The 16,763-nt window shown below is 44.2% G+C and overlaps 1 protein-coding gene across 1 annotated transcript; it reads left to right on the top strand.

Moving 5' to 3' along the window:
• The first annotated feature begins 19 nt into the window (after positions 1-19).
• On the top strand, positions 20-13,995 carry LOC135074879 (sodium-independent sulfate anion transporter). The gene is made up of 8 exons (XM_063969259.1): positions 20-254; positions 2,079-2,249; positions 2,740-2,960; positions 3,885-4,032; positions 10,990-11,154; positions 11,550-11,711; positions 12,244-12,344; positions 13,515-13,995. Exons 1-8 carry the CDS (start codon positions 20-22, stop codon positions 13,740-13,742), a joined length of 1,431 nt encoding a protein of 476 aa, XP_063825329.1. The 3' UTR covers positions 13,743-13,995.
• The last annotated feature ends 2,768 nt before the right edge of the window (positions 13,996-16,763 follow it).

Here is a 16,763-nt window from a genome sequence, read left to right as displayed (position 1 = left end):
AAACGATCGAAAACTGACAATGGACTCGGAGACGATTCCGGAGGGAAAGAGAGGGAAGGGACAGAGCCGCTGGCTGAAGCTGGCGCGGCGGCGGCTGCCGATCCTGGCGTGGGCGCCGCGCTACTCGCGCCTGGCCGCGGCCGGCGACGCGGTGGCGGGCGTCACGCTGGGGCTCACGCTGGTGCCGCAGAGCATCGCCTACGCCGCGCTGGCTGACCTGCCCGTGCAGTACGGCCTCTACACCTCCTTCGTCGGTGAGCGATACAAAGATAACTAAAAATAAACGTATAACATACTAGCTGACCTGACCGACTTCGTGTCATTAATTATGTAGGATTCTAATAGTGAAAGTCCGTCGAAGCCTATTTAATACAAACAAATAGTGAAATCTTTCCCGTTTATAATATTAGTGTAAAAAATCAGTAAGCCTAATTTTGACGGGTTTAGAGTTTCTTGATTTTTTTTATGAATTTTCGTAAGTTGAAAGAGCATATCTCTTGCTTCGATATAACAGACAAATCTTCGGTATCTCACACATTTGCCGTGTTGGAAAATGGATATCATGAATTGTTATATTTTAACTGTAAAAATATGTATTTGGGTCATTCCATAAAAATCTGTATATTTTCGACGTCATTTTGTCCGTAACTTTTTTAAGATGCTTTTGAATACTTTATTAGTGTAAATTATTGTTTATTAATTAATTATGTTATGTCTAAAAGGGCCAGTCACTTTATGCTTTATTTTAGGAGAAATTATAATTTTCAATTTTTTCATACTACATTACTCCAATATGACTTCTAATAAAGCATAAAACTTATAACCTTAACATTTATAGATAAGTTAATACACATAATGTAGTTGTTTTGTTATTATCACTATATAAAAAACATCATTCCCTAACTAGTAATTTAGTCCCAAGTGCCGTTTAAAGCTAGGGCCTGACGCTCTAGGGAATGACGATTTGGAGTAAAACTTAACACAAATGCAGATTAACTTTATATTATAAGATGCTTAATACGATGTGCCGAAAATAGCCAAAAAACCACACGTAAATACTATTAAATTATATACAATTTCCTATTATAATCAATAAAGCTACTCAACTAGGGACTGACGAAGTGACTGGATTAACACATGTTTCCGCAACAACTGGCACGTTTGCACTTATTCAAAAAACGGCTACCGCCAAAGCCAGTATGGTCTGAGGATAACTTCGTATCGTACTTTAAACTCAACTAAATGTCATTCACTCTTAATACATATTAAAGCGCAAAATTATAAAATCAGTGCGTGGCGAGGGAATGACGCTAAAAACTGTAGACTCTTTTTCAACTAAAGAAAATCAAATTATTGTTTATTGAAACCGCAAAATATTAATAGAATTTGGTGTAATATACATTTAAATAGATTATTCGTTAATTAAAACAAAGGATAAAGTTGATGTTTTTATAAATGTGGGTCCCAAAACACAAACTTTTGGAGTACGGACATGCCTAGGGAATGATGTTTTGGGTCATTCAAAAGGAATTTAAGATGTTTTAAAAATAGTTTCAAAAAATATAAATGGGTGATGAATAAAGCACATTGCGAGCTATTATTTAACAATTTTGGAATAAAATATTAACAAATATTTCATGTGAAATGTGGCGCGGACTAAGAGTTGACATATTTTTGTGGAATGACCCATTTAGACTTGATTGATTTGAGTAGCATAGGCGCATAAATTAATATCATATATGTGTTATGATTTCGCACGTAATAAATTCATAATAATGTAAATTATGGGGACAAAAAATGTGTTAGCTACGGTGAGACAGAACGCTACTCGGTTTCAAATGAAATTTCAGCAATTTGAACATTATCGATCGTTTTATCCACGAAGACGCGCCCCACCATTTTCCCGCTAATGTTTGAGTGTTATCGGTACACGCTAAATCAACCATGAATGCACACGCACACTACAATAATGATCAAACTCCTCGCAACCCGCGCTTTCCTTGACCAAAAATTGGTGGGGCGCGTCTTCGTGGATGAAACGATCCATATGACGTATAACATGGACGGTTGTCGGGCAGGCACGATCCTGTACATGTTCCTGGGCACGGTGAAGGAGGTGTCGATCGGGCCCACGAGCCTCATGGCGCTGCTGACGCTGCAGGCCACGCGCGGGCTGCCCGTGGAGTTCGTGGTGCTGCTCGCCTTCCTGGCCGGCTGCGTCGTGCTGCTCATGGGCCTGTTGCGCCTCGGTCAGTACTCAGCACCTCCCACAGGACCCATCCGCGACCGGACCGTCGCTGACGCTCTTTGCAAATGAGGCCCTCCTGGCCAGGATTGGCTAAACTGGCGAGCAAGGACTTGGGTGCCGTGAGTGAAAGGATCAAAGGACGTAGAAGAAATTTGGGAGTCCCAGTGACGCCGTGTCTGGTGACGCGGTCATGGCGCCTTAGAGTGTTACTTAAATTAAGCTATAACGACTTCTGATTAGTATTTAATCGGAAATTCCGATTAAATCGTTCAAATCTTCTTGAGCTAATCGCCATTACAATTTGACTTCATTAGTTAAAGAGTTAACTTCTTGTGGTTTTAGGATCTTCCAGGTGATATCTTCACCATTCCTTATGTTATGTATCTTTTTAGCTACATTACACCTTTGCATGCATTAATTGGAACGAGCTAAAATGATAAGCCGCCGATGCAGGCGGGTGACACTGACGGCTGCGGCTGGTGTGTTCGCAGGCTTCATGGTGGAGCTGATCTCTGTGTCGGTGACGAGCGGGTTCACGTCGGCGACGGCGGTGATCATCGTGGCGGCGCAGCTGAAGGGCGCGCTGGGGCTGAGCTTCACGGCCGAGTCCGTGTTCGACAACCTGCAGCAGATCGCGCTGCGCTGGCGCCACGTGCGCGCCGCCGACTGCGCGCTCGCCGCCGTCTGCTGCGCGGCGCTGCTGCTGCTGCGGGTGAGTGCTGCGGTTAACTAAATTCACTATACCGAAGGGCGAGTTCAAGTTTCAAGCAAACTTGGCGGCGCACTGTAGCAGATTAGGCAGAGTAAATCAGCAAGACCTGGAGAGAGATCAAACGCGAAGCTCAAGACCGAACGCGTTGGAGGATTGTTGTGGACGCCCTCTGCCCCATCTAGCGGACATATGACTTTAAGCTAAGTCCGAAAGGCGAGTTCACAAGCCTTAAATTGTGTACAAGATTAGTAGTAGGTAATTCTACGTCATTACGTATTCGAACTACTGTTACAATAAGGTTATACTGAAGTGACCTTCCCGTAAGACCAAAGGTCAAAGACCTTAGCCTTCAGATGACAATGTAGCTGCCGTAGATCTTCACAAGAATACCAAACAGACCACTGTAAATCAATCGGCAAGCAGATTACCGAGGTAAACGTTACCGACACTGATGTGCGACACTATCTTTCTTTACTAAGAAGATAGACTTGCATGATTTATGTCGGGCGTCTCCGAAAGTGTACATAAGGTGATCCTTTGTGACGCGCGCTGTGCAGTTTTATAGCACGTGCTAAACTTTGTGAAAACATCATCTAAGTATATTTGCGTAACGACTACCGTTTCTTGATTCAACCAACAAAATATACTATAGCAAGACTGATCTATTGCTACGATTACTCAGAAAAAGGTTCTTCTTCATCGCTACACTCTTGCCAGGTGGCAAGCCTCACAATCCGTCGCCATTCCTCCCGCACTGTAGCTTTTCATGTGCACTCGTGGAGTGGACCATTGAGTGCGGTTTTGACCTGGTCAGTCCAGCGCATGGACGACCTGCCGCGCGCTCTTGTGGCCTCAACCTTCCCCTGCATGACAAGGAGAGAGAGAAGAAGGTAATTAAACTGGTATTGATCGTGTTGCTTGCAGAAGGTGAAGGACATCAAGGTGAAGGACCCTCGCGTGGCGCGCGCGCTGTGGCTGCTGTCGATCTCGCGCAACGCGCTGGTGGTGCTGGCGGCGTCCGTGTTCGCCTACTGCACCTACGACCCCGACAACCTGCTCGTCAAACTCTCAGGTTCGTTCGTTCGTTTCAGCCAAATGACGTCCACTGCTGGACAAGGCCTCGCCCAAGGACTTCCATAACGACCGGTCCTGTGCTCCCCGCATCCAGGCTCTTCCCGCACCTTCACCAGATCGTCGGTCCACCTACTAGTGGGTGGCCTGCCCACGCTACGTCTAGAACTTTTCTGCCCCAACGGCCATCGTCTCTACGAGCTATGTGCCCCGCCCAATGCCACTTACTTGATTTTAGCAATTCTGAAAGCTCTCAGGTACGCATGAGAAATTATGTCCTTAAAGGAAGTAGCACACTTATCAACCCGGAAAGGGATCGGACCGGATTCTTTGTATGAAAATCCATACTGCAACGTAAATGCCTCGCCTTACAGTTGACAGCGCGCGGAAGGCATGACAACTGGCGAAAGGCGATGGTGTTGATCTCTTTCCGAGTTGATAAGTCTGCTATGACTAGCGGCAATAGCCCAATGGCGTCGTGTCAGGTCGGATCCGAGAAACGCGGGTACGATGCCCGCCGCGCCGCTGGACTATTGTGGTGAACACAAGCGTTCGATTAGCTACCAGTTTCTGCATTCGTTTATCTTTGGGTCTGTTAGGAAACATGCCGCATATTATGATTCTGCGAAATATTGATTTTTACCAATCGCAATCAAATCTATGGTTGAATTCATCAGTGTTAAATTCATACGTAATTCTGTTAGATATTTTTTTTTTAATTAGGACATATATATCATATTAATACTTACTTTAAAACACCGATAGGTATTTGGTTTGTATAATAGTTTTAGTTTGAATCATCGCTCTTAAGTTAGTGTAAACGTAAATAAAATACTGAATAACGCAGATACGAGTTCCCATGGCCTTAATTAAATTAGCGTTCGAAGTAACACACATTTTAATGTTTAATTAATAATAGATAACACTAAACATATAGACAATTATTACATATCATTTCTATTAGAATTTACAATGATCCAATTTTTAGCAGACGTAACAGTTTTACTTTTTACTTCAAGTATTTTGAATAACTATCTAAAAAGACCAATATTTTTTTTGTAAAACTTGGTAATAGCTATTAAATACAAATTCGAGCAGGCTGACGTAATTAAAAGTTGGTTAATGTTCTAAATAATGGTAAAAAGTTAATTTTTATTTACTTCTGTAGACATTTTTATACATTTATCGTATGATAAATTAATTTGAATTTACTAAAGATACATCGTGCAGTGATCCCGTTAATTCAAAAAATATACCCACTATTTAGTTTAGATTGTCACCGTAGGAAAGTCGGTGCTTAAAGCCAGATCCCAAGTGTTGAGGGTGTGGTTACCGTGTCAATAACATTTGTAATAAATTGCATTGTAAAGTTCAATGTCCAAATTGACACACGCACGGACACGTGACACCGAACTGTAATGTTTTAGTTAGGTATTATAAATAAATGAGTTGGAACTAGAATCTTGTGTTGATCACTTGGTTTCCCTGCCCTACACAACACTTAACTACACACACGCACGAAGTACCCACATTGGTGACCCCGACGTGATTTTCAACCGACGTGATTTTCAACCGACGTGATTTTCAACCGACGTGATTTTCAACCGGCGTGATTTTCTCCAGTGCATCATCAAGCAAGAAAATTGCCAACGATGCCAGAGATACCAACTCCACAAGGCGTTTACCAGTATCAACAGCAACAACCACAAGGAATGCATCCCAACGCACCGAGTACGTCATCTGCACAACAAACTACTGCGTCCGAAGTTTCATCCATCAGTGTGACCGCGAGGATTCCTGATTTTTGGATCGAGATACCACGACTTTGGTTCGCACAGTTCGAGTCAATCATGGCACCTCAGAAGCAGGGCGACGAATGCAAGTTTAATCTTGTCATCTCAAAATTAGGACGAGACACAATTCAACAAGTCGGCGACCTGTTACTCAATCCACCGTCCGAGCAAAAGTACAACGTATTGAAACAAAGATTATTGTCTATTTATGAAGAGTCTGCCGAGCGTCAATTCCAAAAACTCATCAGTGAAATAGAATTGGGAGACCAGAAACCATCACAACTCCTCAGAAAGATGTCAGAATTAGCACGGAATGCGAATGTTGCCGAATCCACCCTGCATAGTTTGTGGCTACAACGACTACCAGGCTCAGTCAGGGCGGTCTTAACGGTCAGCCAGGATCAGAAACTGGATAATCTAGCCGCTATTGCCGATAAAATCATGGAAAACGTAAGATTGCATGAAGTGTCTGAAGTAGCAAGCTCAAGCTCTTCAAGTGCGTTTCCAATAAATGAGTTAATGTCACATATCAACAAACTGTCTTTGGAGGTCGCTGAACTCAGAAACGGCCGATTTAATACACGTGGCCGAGGGCGCGGATTTAATTCAAGATTCCGTGGTCGTTCCCGATCCAGACAAAGAAGAGATCAGAATAGTCCCAACTGGCTGTGTTATTACCACCACCGATTCAGAGGTCAAGCACAGAAATGCGAACAACCCTGCTCCTGGAAGACGAAGTCGGAAAACTCCCAGTAGTGTTGACGGAGGCGGACGTCAGCGCTATACTACCATCAAGCCGCCTGTGCGTTACCGATCGAAAAAGTCGGTATCGTTTTCTGATTGATACGGGGGCTAACATCTCCGTTATCCCGAGAACAAGAAGAGCAATACAATCGCATGAATACAAATTATACGCTGCAAACGGGAGCGAAATAAAAACATATGGTGAACGAACTCTTGACCTAGATCTCGGATTACGTCGGCCGTATCGATGGACGTTTGTCATCGCTGACGTCAAGCAGCCGATTATAGGCGCCGATTTCCTAGATAAACATTACCTACTTGTCGATATGCGCCAGAAAAAACTAATTGACGGGGTTACGGGATTATTAACACCCGCACGTGTGACCACATCTAGTATACCTACTATAAAAACCATCAACGCTCAAACCCCATACGCTGACATCCTAGAACAATATCCAGACGTCACGAAGCCATTTTGCGCGAAAGAAACCCCGAAACACAACGTCGTCCATCAAATCATCACGGAAGGACATCCTGTTGTATCCAAGTGCCGCCAACTGTCAGCCGACAAGTATAAGCTGGTAAAAAACGAGATCGAACACATGCTCGCAGCTGGAATTTGTAGACCATCCAAAAGCGCATGGGCAAGTCCAATACACGTCACCAAGAAAAAAGACGGTAGTATCCGGCTATGCGGCGACTATAGAAAATTAAACGCCATCACCAAGCCAGATCGGTATCCCATTCCAAGGCTGTTAGACTTCACCTACCTGTTACCTAAGAAGAACATATTCACCAGGATTGATCTCAAAAGAGCTTACAACCAAGTACCAGTCGAAGAAATAGAAAAAACGGCAATAATAACACCGTTTGGACTATTTGAATTTCCCCGTATGCCATTCGGACTTCGCAATGCAGGGCAAACCTTCATGAGGTTCATGAATGAGATAATGAGTGGACTGGATTATGTTTTCTGCTTCGTAGACGATATCCTGATTGCATCAGAATCTCAAGATCGTCATCGGGAACACATAGATGAAGTGTTTAAGCGTTTGAACAACCACGGGATAACCATCAACATGGAAAAATGCGTATTCGGCCAGCCAGAAATAGAATTCCTAGGATACAAAATTACAACAGATGGTATAAGCCCACTACCTGAAAGAGTCGAAGCCATTGATGAGTATCCATTGCCAAAGACGGTACGAGATTTGAAACGTTTCCTGGGTATGCTAAATTTCTACAGAACTAGCATACCGGGAGCAGCCGCGTACCAAGCCCCGCTAAATAAATACATGTGTGGAAATAGCACGAAACATAACAACCATAACATCGAGTGGAATGACGAAACCAGGGAAGCTTTCATCCAGTGCAAGAATAGTTTGAAAAAAGCTACCGCGCTGAGTCCTCCCGCACCTGACGCACCGCTCTCCCTAATGACAGACGCGTCACAAACATGCGTGGGTGCCGTTCTCCAACAATATGTCAACAAACAATGGAAACCGATAGCATTTTTCTCTAAATCTCTATCACAAACACAACAAGGATACAGCACATACGACAGGGAGCTACTAGCGATCTACATGGCGATATCTCATTTTCAAAGCTACTGTGAGGGACACGAAGTCATCGTATACACGGATCATAAACCTTTATCGTTTATGTTCAAAAATAAACAAACAGTATGTAAAGAAAAAATATCACCAAGACGATTACGCCAATTGGATTACATTGCACAATTTACGTCCGATATACGACACCTCTCGGGAGCGCAGAACCCAGTGGCCGACGCGCTGTCTCGAATATCACAGATAGACTTCCCCGATAAGATCGACTGGAATGAATTCGCAGCGCAACAAATGTCTGATCCCGAAATGATGAAACTTTTACAAAATGACAGATTGAAATGGAAGAAAATTAGTTTAACAGACAGTCAATTACTATATTGTGAAGTATCGACCGGCGAAGTGCGACCGTATGTACCGAGCGTATTTCGTAAACAAATATTCAGTACATTACATGACGTCACACACCCAGGAATCAGATCTACCAGGAAGCTAATTCAAAAACATTACTTTTGGCCTAGCATGAATCAGGATACAAATCGTTGGGCCAAGGAATGTTTATCCTGTCAAAAATCGAAGATTTTTCGCCATAACAACTCGCCGATTTCGCAATTCCCCGAGTCCGCACGATTTGATCACGTGCATATTGATATAGTTGGACCGCTACCTATATCTAATAACAATAGGTATGTGATCACGTTTATTGACCGATTCACCCGATGGCCTGAAGCCGTACCCGTACCAGAGGTCACAGCTGAGATCGTAGCAAAAACGTTCTACAACACCTGGATTTCAAGATTTGGATGCCCTATCAGGATGACAACAGATCAGGGACGTCAATTCGAATCCAATCTGTTCACATCACTAGCTAAATTAATGGGAATCAAGAAAATTAGGACCACCAGCTATCATCCCCAATCCAACGGAATAGTGGAACGATGGCACAGAACTATGAAGACTGCTATTATTGCACGAGGAAATGCCAGAGATTGGTCGCAGGAGTTACCCACCGTATTACTGGGACTGCGTACCACTCTCCGCCAAGGGTGCGACGTAAGCCCAGCTCAGATGGTGTATGGTACCAATGTCAGATTACCCGGGATTTTCTTCGATGGAAGTAAGAAGAACGACAACATTTCACCCGAATCGTATGTTGAGGATCTACAGCGCTCCATCCAAAGCACTAAACCGATTCCAAATAACCACAATCACAAGCAAAACATTTTTGTGTACAAGGACATGAACACATGCAATTATGTGTTTGTCAGGACAGATGCTGTGAAAAAGCCATTGGTTTCACCATATGAAGGTCCGTACAGAGTATTAGAACGTCACGAAAAATATTTCAAGATACAATTGCCTAATCGCATCGCAGTTGTCTCTATCGACCGCTTAAAGCCAGCGTTCATAGTACAAGATGTCGATGAACCCCAAATTGCACAGACTGCAGAAAAACCGCAAGGTTCAATTACGAAAACAGCCAACGGACACACGACGCCACCGTACGTGACCAAGTTCGGCAGAGTCAGCAAACCAGTAGTCCGATTTTGTAGTTAATTGTTCATCATTATACGCAAATCATTGACACCAATCAGTCACCTGTTAACCAAGCTCGCAATCTATCAACATGGGAGGATATTCATCGAAGGACGAAATAGTCGTCTCACAGGCCCAATCAACGGCCAGTGGAGGGTCGGCCTCAACAGTTTCTGAGGTAACAAGGACCGAATTACTGATGGGTTCCATCTGCCTCATATTCTTCATCTTGGCGGCGTATTACATATTCAAGAAATGCATAGCCCGAGGACGGAGGGCCATGGCCAAAGAACTTGGAAGGTTGGCTGTGGCAAACGGCATCCCGATGACACCGGCGGCGCCGGCTACGGCGACACCGGCGGTGATATCGTTGCCCTCGCAGGGGCAAGCCCAAGTGAACCCCGCGTTTATACCCTGACTGTGAAGTGAGCGATTTAAAAACGTTACAGTGAAACAGTGTAGTAAAAATTGTAAAATTGTAAATGTGCGTGAAAACTCATAACCATTTTATTTAATTACCAAATTAAATATCAATCTTGTATGTTGTAACCATTTGTTTATGTAAATAATTGTAAGATTTTTTAACAATTTACTTAACCTATATTTTATGAAATGTTAAATTGTATACTTTTTGTCGATATTTTTATTGTGTTCGTTTATTTTTGTTATCAAAACGTCATTTAAGATTTAATTTGTATTTTCATTGTCTAAATTGTTTTTCTATTTTTAATTGTGCCAATTAATTTTCAAAGGGGGAGAGTAATGTGGTTACCGTGTCAATAACATTTGTAATAAATTGCATTGTAAAGTTCAATGTCCAAATTGACACACGCACGGACACGTGACACCGAACTGTAATGTTTTAGTTAGGTATTATAAATAAATGAGTTGGAACTAGAATCTTGTGTTGATCACTTGGTTTCCCTGCCCTACACAACACTTAACTACACACACGCACGAAGTACCCACAAGGGTTACCTACTACCGATTCGAAGATTGAAAGACAATCGCGGATCGCCCCCACCGCTCCCCCCTTACGCCGCTACTGGGGAACTGTATGGTGGCACTTTACGTGTAGTAAATAAATCTCGGGTAAAGCTCGCTTTCATCTTCGGTCTGATCTTCATTTTCCATCAGACGAGATGCAGGTTCTAGCACTTCCACATTGCAGATATAAAAACACCATGCAATTCATTACATTACACGTTAGGTACTCACGTTTGGATCCTGCTTTAATGTTTGTAGTGCTTTCAGCACATGGGATTCGAGTTACTTCACAACAGGATACATAACATTACGACTTGTATGTGTGTGCCTCAGGCAAGGTGGAGCCGGGGCTGCCGGCGCTGTCGCTGCCGCCGTTCAGCGCGCGGCTCGGCAACCACACGGCGCACTTCCCCGAGATGGTGCGCCGCCTCGGGCCCTCCGTGCTCATGATGCCCGTCGTCATGGTCATCGCCAACATCTCCATCGCCAAGGCCTTCAGTGAGTCACCTCTCATTTAAAAAAAAATATTCTTTATTGACTAAAAGATGCATGCAAGTGTGTGTGTGTATGAGGGGGTGTGTGTGTGTGTGTGTGTGTGTGTGTGTGTGTGTGTGTGTGTGTGTGTGTGTGTGTGTTAGGTTATTCTAGTTAGTAAACTTTCAGTCTCTGCGTAATGATAAAGTTTTTAACCGCTCAGTTACCGTTTTTTTACATGTAAATAGTTGCATAGGGTATACGATTAATATTATTGTAAATGTAAGTTGATTGACTATCAAATTGTCTTCTAGCAAACGCAGTGCGTGTAGGTACCGTTCAGAGCATGAGCTCATGAGCGTACCGTTCAGAAATGGAGCCATCAGTGAGAAGATGTGACGTGTGGTGTTATATTGCAGCGCCGGGCGGCCGCGTGGACGCGACGCAGGAGATGGTGACCCTGGGGCTGGTGAACTGCGCGGGCTCGCTGTTCCGCGCCATGCCGGCGTGCGGCGCCTTCACGCGCTCCGCCGTCGCGCACTCGTCCGGCGTGCGCTCGCCCGCCGCCGGCCTCTACGCCGGTGAGTGTCCCGGCTGTCTGCAGCGGGAGCGGCGCCGCCGGCCGGTGCACTGCGCGGGCTCGCTGTTCCGCGCCATGCCGGCGTGCGGCGCCTTCACGCGCTCCGCCGTCGCGCACTCGTCCGGCGTGCGCTCGCCCGCCGCCGGCCTCTACGCCGGTGAGTGTCCCGGCTGTCTGCAGCGGGAGCGGCGCCGCCGGCCGGTGCACTGAACCAGATTCACGGGAACCTTCAAGAATATCCACCACTGTCAAGGGTCAACCAGTTTTCCCAAAATTGAAGATCTATCGTAAATGTATATTCATTATAGCGGTGTTTCCGGACCGATACGACCTGCAAGCTTTCAAAAAGAGAGCGTATCTTCACCTTAAAGGCCGGCAACGCACCTGTAACGCCCCTGGGACTGCGGGTGTCTATGGGCGACGGTAATCACTTATCATCAGGTGATCCGTCTGCTCGTTTGCCTCCTGTCACATAAAAAAAAACTGACTTAACGGTTAATGACTATGACGTAATGCGCTATTTGTATTTGCAGGTATCATCACGCTGCTGGCCCTGATATTCATGACGAAGTACTTCTACTTCATCCCTAAGGCGTGTCTTTCGTCCGTGCTCATCTGCGCCGTCGTATTCATGGTAAGATTCCTATGAAGAAGGTCATTTAGCGTGACAGTCCAAGTGTCCACGCTGGTGTAACGTAACTAGACGCGTACGCCTGAACATACAATGTCGCTTACGTAACGCTACCGCTCCGTCACGGTAATAATATCATTATAGTATTGCCGTGGCTCCGTCGATAGAATTCATTGTTTTGTATATCAGCTGCAAGCAGCCTAGACAAAGCGTACAAAAATACGTACGTGTCTAATACGGCCGTGGACAGACTTATGCATCAATCCCTAATTTTCAAGTGATCCCTATGAAAACAATGTGTTACCTTAGGGGTCACTTAAAAATAAGGGATTGATGATGAAAAAGGGCATTAGTGTTCTTGATTTCGGTACATTGAGTATATATTTATTTCTTCAATCTTTTCGCAATAAAATTGAGATTGTAAACTGAGATATTTACTCAGAATCGAGTGACTTGTCGGCGACAGCAAGCAATATAGATCAGTATTATAGATCGTTTCATCTACGAAGATGCGCCCCACCATTCTTCCGCTAATGTTTGACTGTTATCGGTATACGCTAAATCTTCCATGAGTCCACACAATAATGACGCTCGGATTGCTCGGATCAAACTCCCCGCACCCCGCGCTTTCCTCGACCAAAAATTGTTGGGGCGTGTCTTCGTGGATGAAACGATCTACAGGGTGGAATTTTGTAATGCCACCTGGAGGGAAAGTACTCTTAATATTGTAGATAGAAAGTTTTTCTCAAAGAAAACATTCCTTTATTTTTTAAAAGAAATAGAACTGCATTCAAAGATTTCCAAAAATTTACTTGACTCACCCGGGAATCGAACCAACTAAAATCTGTTAAAATTACACCCTGTATTTTTATTACATCGATCGTTAGGGTTAAGTATAAGGATGAAATCTCTCTAACATACTTGATAAATCAAATGAAAGGAAAACCATGAAATCTTAAATTATTTTAATTATGTTACAGAAAATTGTATGGTATGGTAGAGAATTTAAATGCAGTTCTCTTTCTTTTCAAAAATAAAGGAATGTTTTCTTTCAGTAAAATTTTCTATCTACAATATTAAGAGTACTTTCCCTCCAGGTGGCATTTCAAAATTCCACCCTGTATACTCGCCAATAACGAGTCGTGGCGCGTGACTGTGCACTGTGCACCACAGATCGACGTGGGCATCTGCGTGCGGCTGTGGCGGCAGAGCAAGCGCGAGCTGGTGGTGCTGGCGGTGACGTTCGCGGCGTCGGTGGCGGCCACCGTGGAGCTGGGCGTGCTGGCCGGCGTGCTGGCCGACCTGGCGCTGCTGCTGCACCAGCTCATGCACCCCGCCGTCGCCACGCACCACGTCAAGGTATCAGAAGCCTCTGCTCATTTGCAAAACTCCACCGAATAACCCTAACTCCCCTTCCTATTTGAAAACACAGTTTAAACTTCTGAGTTCGACGCACGCACGTCAACTTCGTTCGTCCAACACGCTCCTTCTCTCCACTCCTTCCCACCGCACTGGTTTCCTCTCTAATTCATTTCTCCTCAATTCCATTCGCCTTTGGAACGCTCTTCCCGAGAACATCAGGCAGGCTCCTAGTAAGTTTGTTTTCAAACACTCTGTGCGCAAACATTTTCTTGAACGCATCCTGTCGTCTTGATCTCCCTTATTCTCTCCTTTTCTCCCTTATCCTCTCCTATCCTCCCTTACCTCTCGTCATCCATTTTATATAAATTACATGTATGTATTTATGTATATATTTTGTATAAATATATATTATAATATTTTATGTATTATATTGTGTACATTTTTGTAGCTTTTTAGCACCGCCTACTCAATATCTCTGTTTTGCTCAAGGTCAGCTGGTAGAGAATGACTTATGGCATTAAGCTCGCCTTTTTGTACGGAACATTGTTATGTGTGTGCAATAAAGTCTTTAAATAAAAATAAAATAAATAAATGACGTCTACTGCTGAACGCCTCCCCCAAGGATTTCCACAAAGACTGGTCCTGCGCCGCCCGCATCCAGCAAAACTCATTCTCAGCTAATCCACTAAGTACTCTAGGATACATGAGCGTACCCAGCTTTTGGTTTAGGGGGGAGCAAGTCAGATTTTTTAAGCCGTGTGGTGACGGCAGAGTAGAATACATTTGTCACAAACCCCTACTCTTCCTGTGGGTGTCGTAAGAGGCGACTTAGGGACTACATATCAGAGAACGAGCAGCAGCGCTCTCTGAAAAACATCAATCTTTTAAACTTCAATTTTCTACCCGCCTGCCAAGCGTGGGGATTATGGCAAAACCCTCCACTATACTGGAGAAGACTCATAGTCCAGCAGTAGACTGTAAAGGGCTGTTGATGATGATGAAGTCAGATTTTAGGTCAGATCATTTGACTTAGCGCCTTCAAAGCGATATCCAGGGGGGAGGTACAGCTGCCCTCCCCTGCCCCTTCTCTCCTAGGATCCTACGCCCGTCCTAGGATCCTCCCTGGTTTGACCTGCAACACCTGAACCGTATACACTCCTCTGGAACCTCGCCGGTCTGACTGGTGTCAGACTACGAAGTAGAGTGTCTTCCTGATGACCTCGCGCAGGTTGTTGACGTGGTTAGGCTTCTCGAGCGACTCTATCTGCGAATATATATACATAATATAATTTCTCTGCTTTCGCATGAAAGACTCTTATAATTCCTCAGAATACCTACCCCTCTGCAGAAAACACCACCTTCTTCCTTTGGAACTGAGGCGCGAGATAGCCGACGTCACATATTTGCAAAAGATTGCCACAGGTGAAATTGACTGCCCACACCTACTAGTTAAAATATCTCTGAAGGCGCCTCTAAGGCCCATGAGATTTAATCCACTTATTTTTCTACCGAAGGCGACCACTAACTATGGTCAGAATAGCTTTATATGGCGTGCTGGCGACAAATTTAATAGACTGAGTAAGGAACTAGATATTGATTTATTCTATACTAGCATACCAGCGCTTAGGCGGCTGCTGAGCGAGCGTTTTTTCAAGCCTATCCAGTAGTTTTTTTTTATATCATGTTTTTTATTATAAATATGAGGTAACGGGAAGTTAGGTAGGTGTATCGTGTACCATATTAATTATATCTGTTTTTTATAATTTCTTTAAATATCCACCACAATTCTATCTGTGGGGACCTATATGTGGTTATCAAGTGTTATTAATTGTAAATTAATCAATTATGTAAACCCTGGTCTTCCTAATATAAATAAATAAATAAATAAATATATAATTTGTTTCTGAGCTGATCATTCGTGATGTGGTTGCAGACGAGCTGTGGACTAGCGGTGTCGGCGGCGCCGCGCGTGGGGCTGGTGTACGTGAACGCGGAGCGCGTGCTGGCGCGCTGTGCGTGGGCCGCGCCCGCGCCCGCCGCGCTGCTGCTCGACTGCGGCGGCCTGGCGCTGTTGGACTACGCCGCCGAGCAGGTACCCAGTGTTCCCTCCTTCCCTGAACTACGCCCCTGCGAATAAACTCATAAAACTCTTTTATTTTTTACAAACAGTCTTTTAAAGAGCACTTTACACGTCTCAGTATTAACTCTACCACTGCTTCAAGACATTAAATGAGCCAGTGCTGAGAAGAAGCAGCGCAAGAAACTCAGTCACTATTGTCAGCCTCCTTTTCAAGGTTTTACAGTCTTTAAAATATACAAATTATAGTCATAAGTATTGATGCGAGCTAGGTAGTTAAACATTCCAAACATTTTTATCTTTTATATAACAGTAAACCAATGCAAAACCCGTGAGTGTGTCATTTATATCATCAAGGTTTACTTTACCTCTATCAACTTTGAAAATGAGAGATGTGTCATCAGCAAATAACACAATATCACATAGATCTTTTACAAAGTAGGGAAGGTCATTAATATAAATAAGAAATAGCAAAGGTCCCAATATCGATCCCTGCGGCACACCCATGGTAAGAGGTGCTCCAGAAGACTCAGTTCCATTAATACAAACTTTTTGCTTTCTGTCTGTGAGATACGAGTTCAACAGATCAAGTGCCTCGGTCACTATTGTGATCAAGACTCGGTCACTATTGTTAGCTTGCCGCAGTTGCCGCTCGTTGTCATTTCATCATCAGCATTTCAGCCGTAGGACGTCCACTGCAGAACATAAGCCTCCTCCGATGCTTTCCATATTGCCTGGTCGGTAGCTATCTGAATCCGGCGCCTTCCTGCTACCTTTATGATATTGTCGGTCCTCCTTGTGGGTGGACGTCCCATTCTGCGTTTTCCGGTACGCGATCTTGCTGTCCCATCGGCTGCATGCTCATTTCTGCGTACTATATAAACAAATAAAAATAAAATAAAATTATCCTTGGACATTTTACACTGCGCTTCTAGTCCCAAACTAAGCAAAGCTTGTACTACGGGTACTAGACAACGGATATA

This window comes from Ostrinia nubilalis, chromosome 9, assembly GCF_963855985.1.
Source record: "Ostrinia nubilalis chromosome 9, ilOstNubi1.1, whole genome shotgun sequence".
Taxonomy (NCBI): Eukaryota; Metazoa; Arthropoda; class Insecta; order Lepidoptera; family Crambidae; genus Ostrinia; species Ostrinia nubilalis.
This window is presented reverse-complemented; position numbering and strand designations above follow the sequence as displayed.

Bases quoted from the DNA above. Each gene is read 5' to 3' on its own strand.
- LOC135074879 (XM_063969259.1), top strand. From the start codon at position 20: ATGGACTCGGAGACGATTCCGGAGGGAAAGAGAGGGAAGGGACAGAGC. The intron at 2,250-2,739 runs GTCAGTACTCAG...GTGTGTTCGCAG, and splicing joins CATGGGCCTGTTGCGCCTCG to GCTTCATGGTGGAGCTGATC. The intron at 2,961-3,884 runs GTGAGTGCTGCG...TGTTGCTTGCAG, and splicing joins CGGCGCTGCTGCTGCTGCGG to AAGGTGAAGGACATCAAGGT.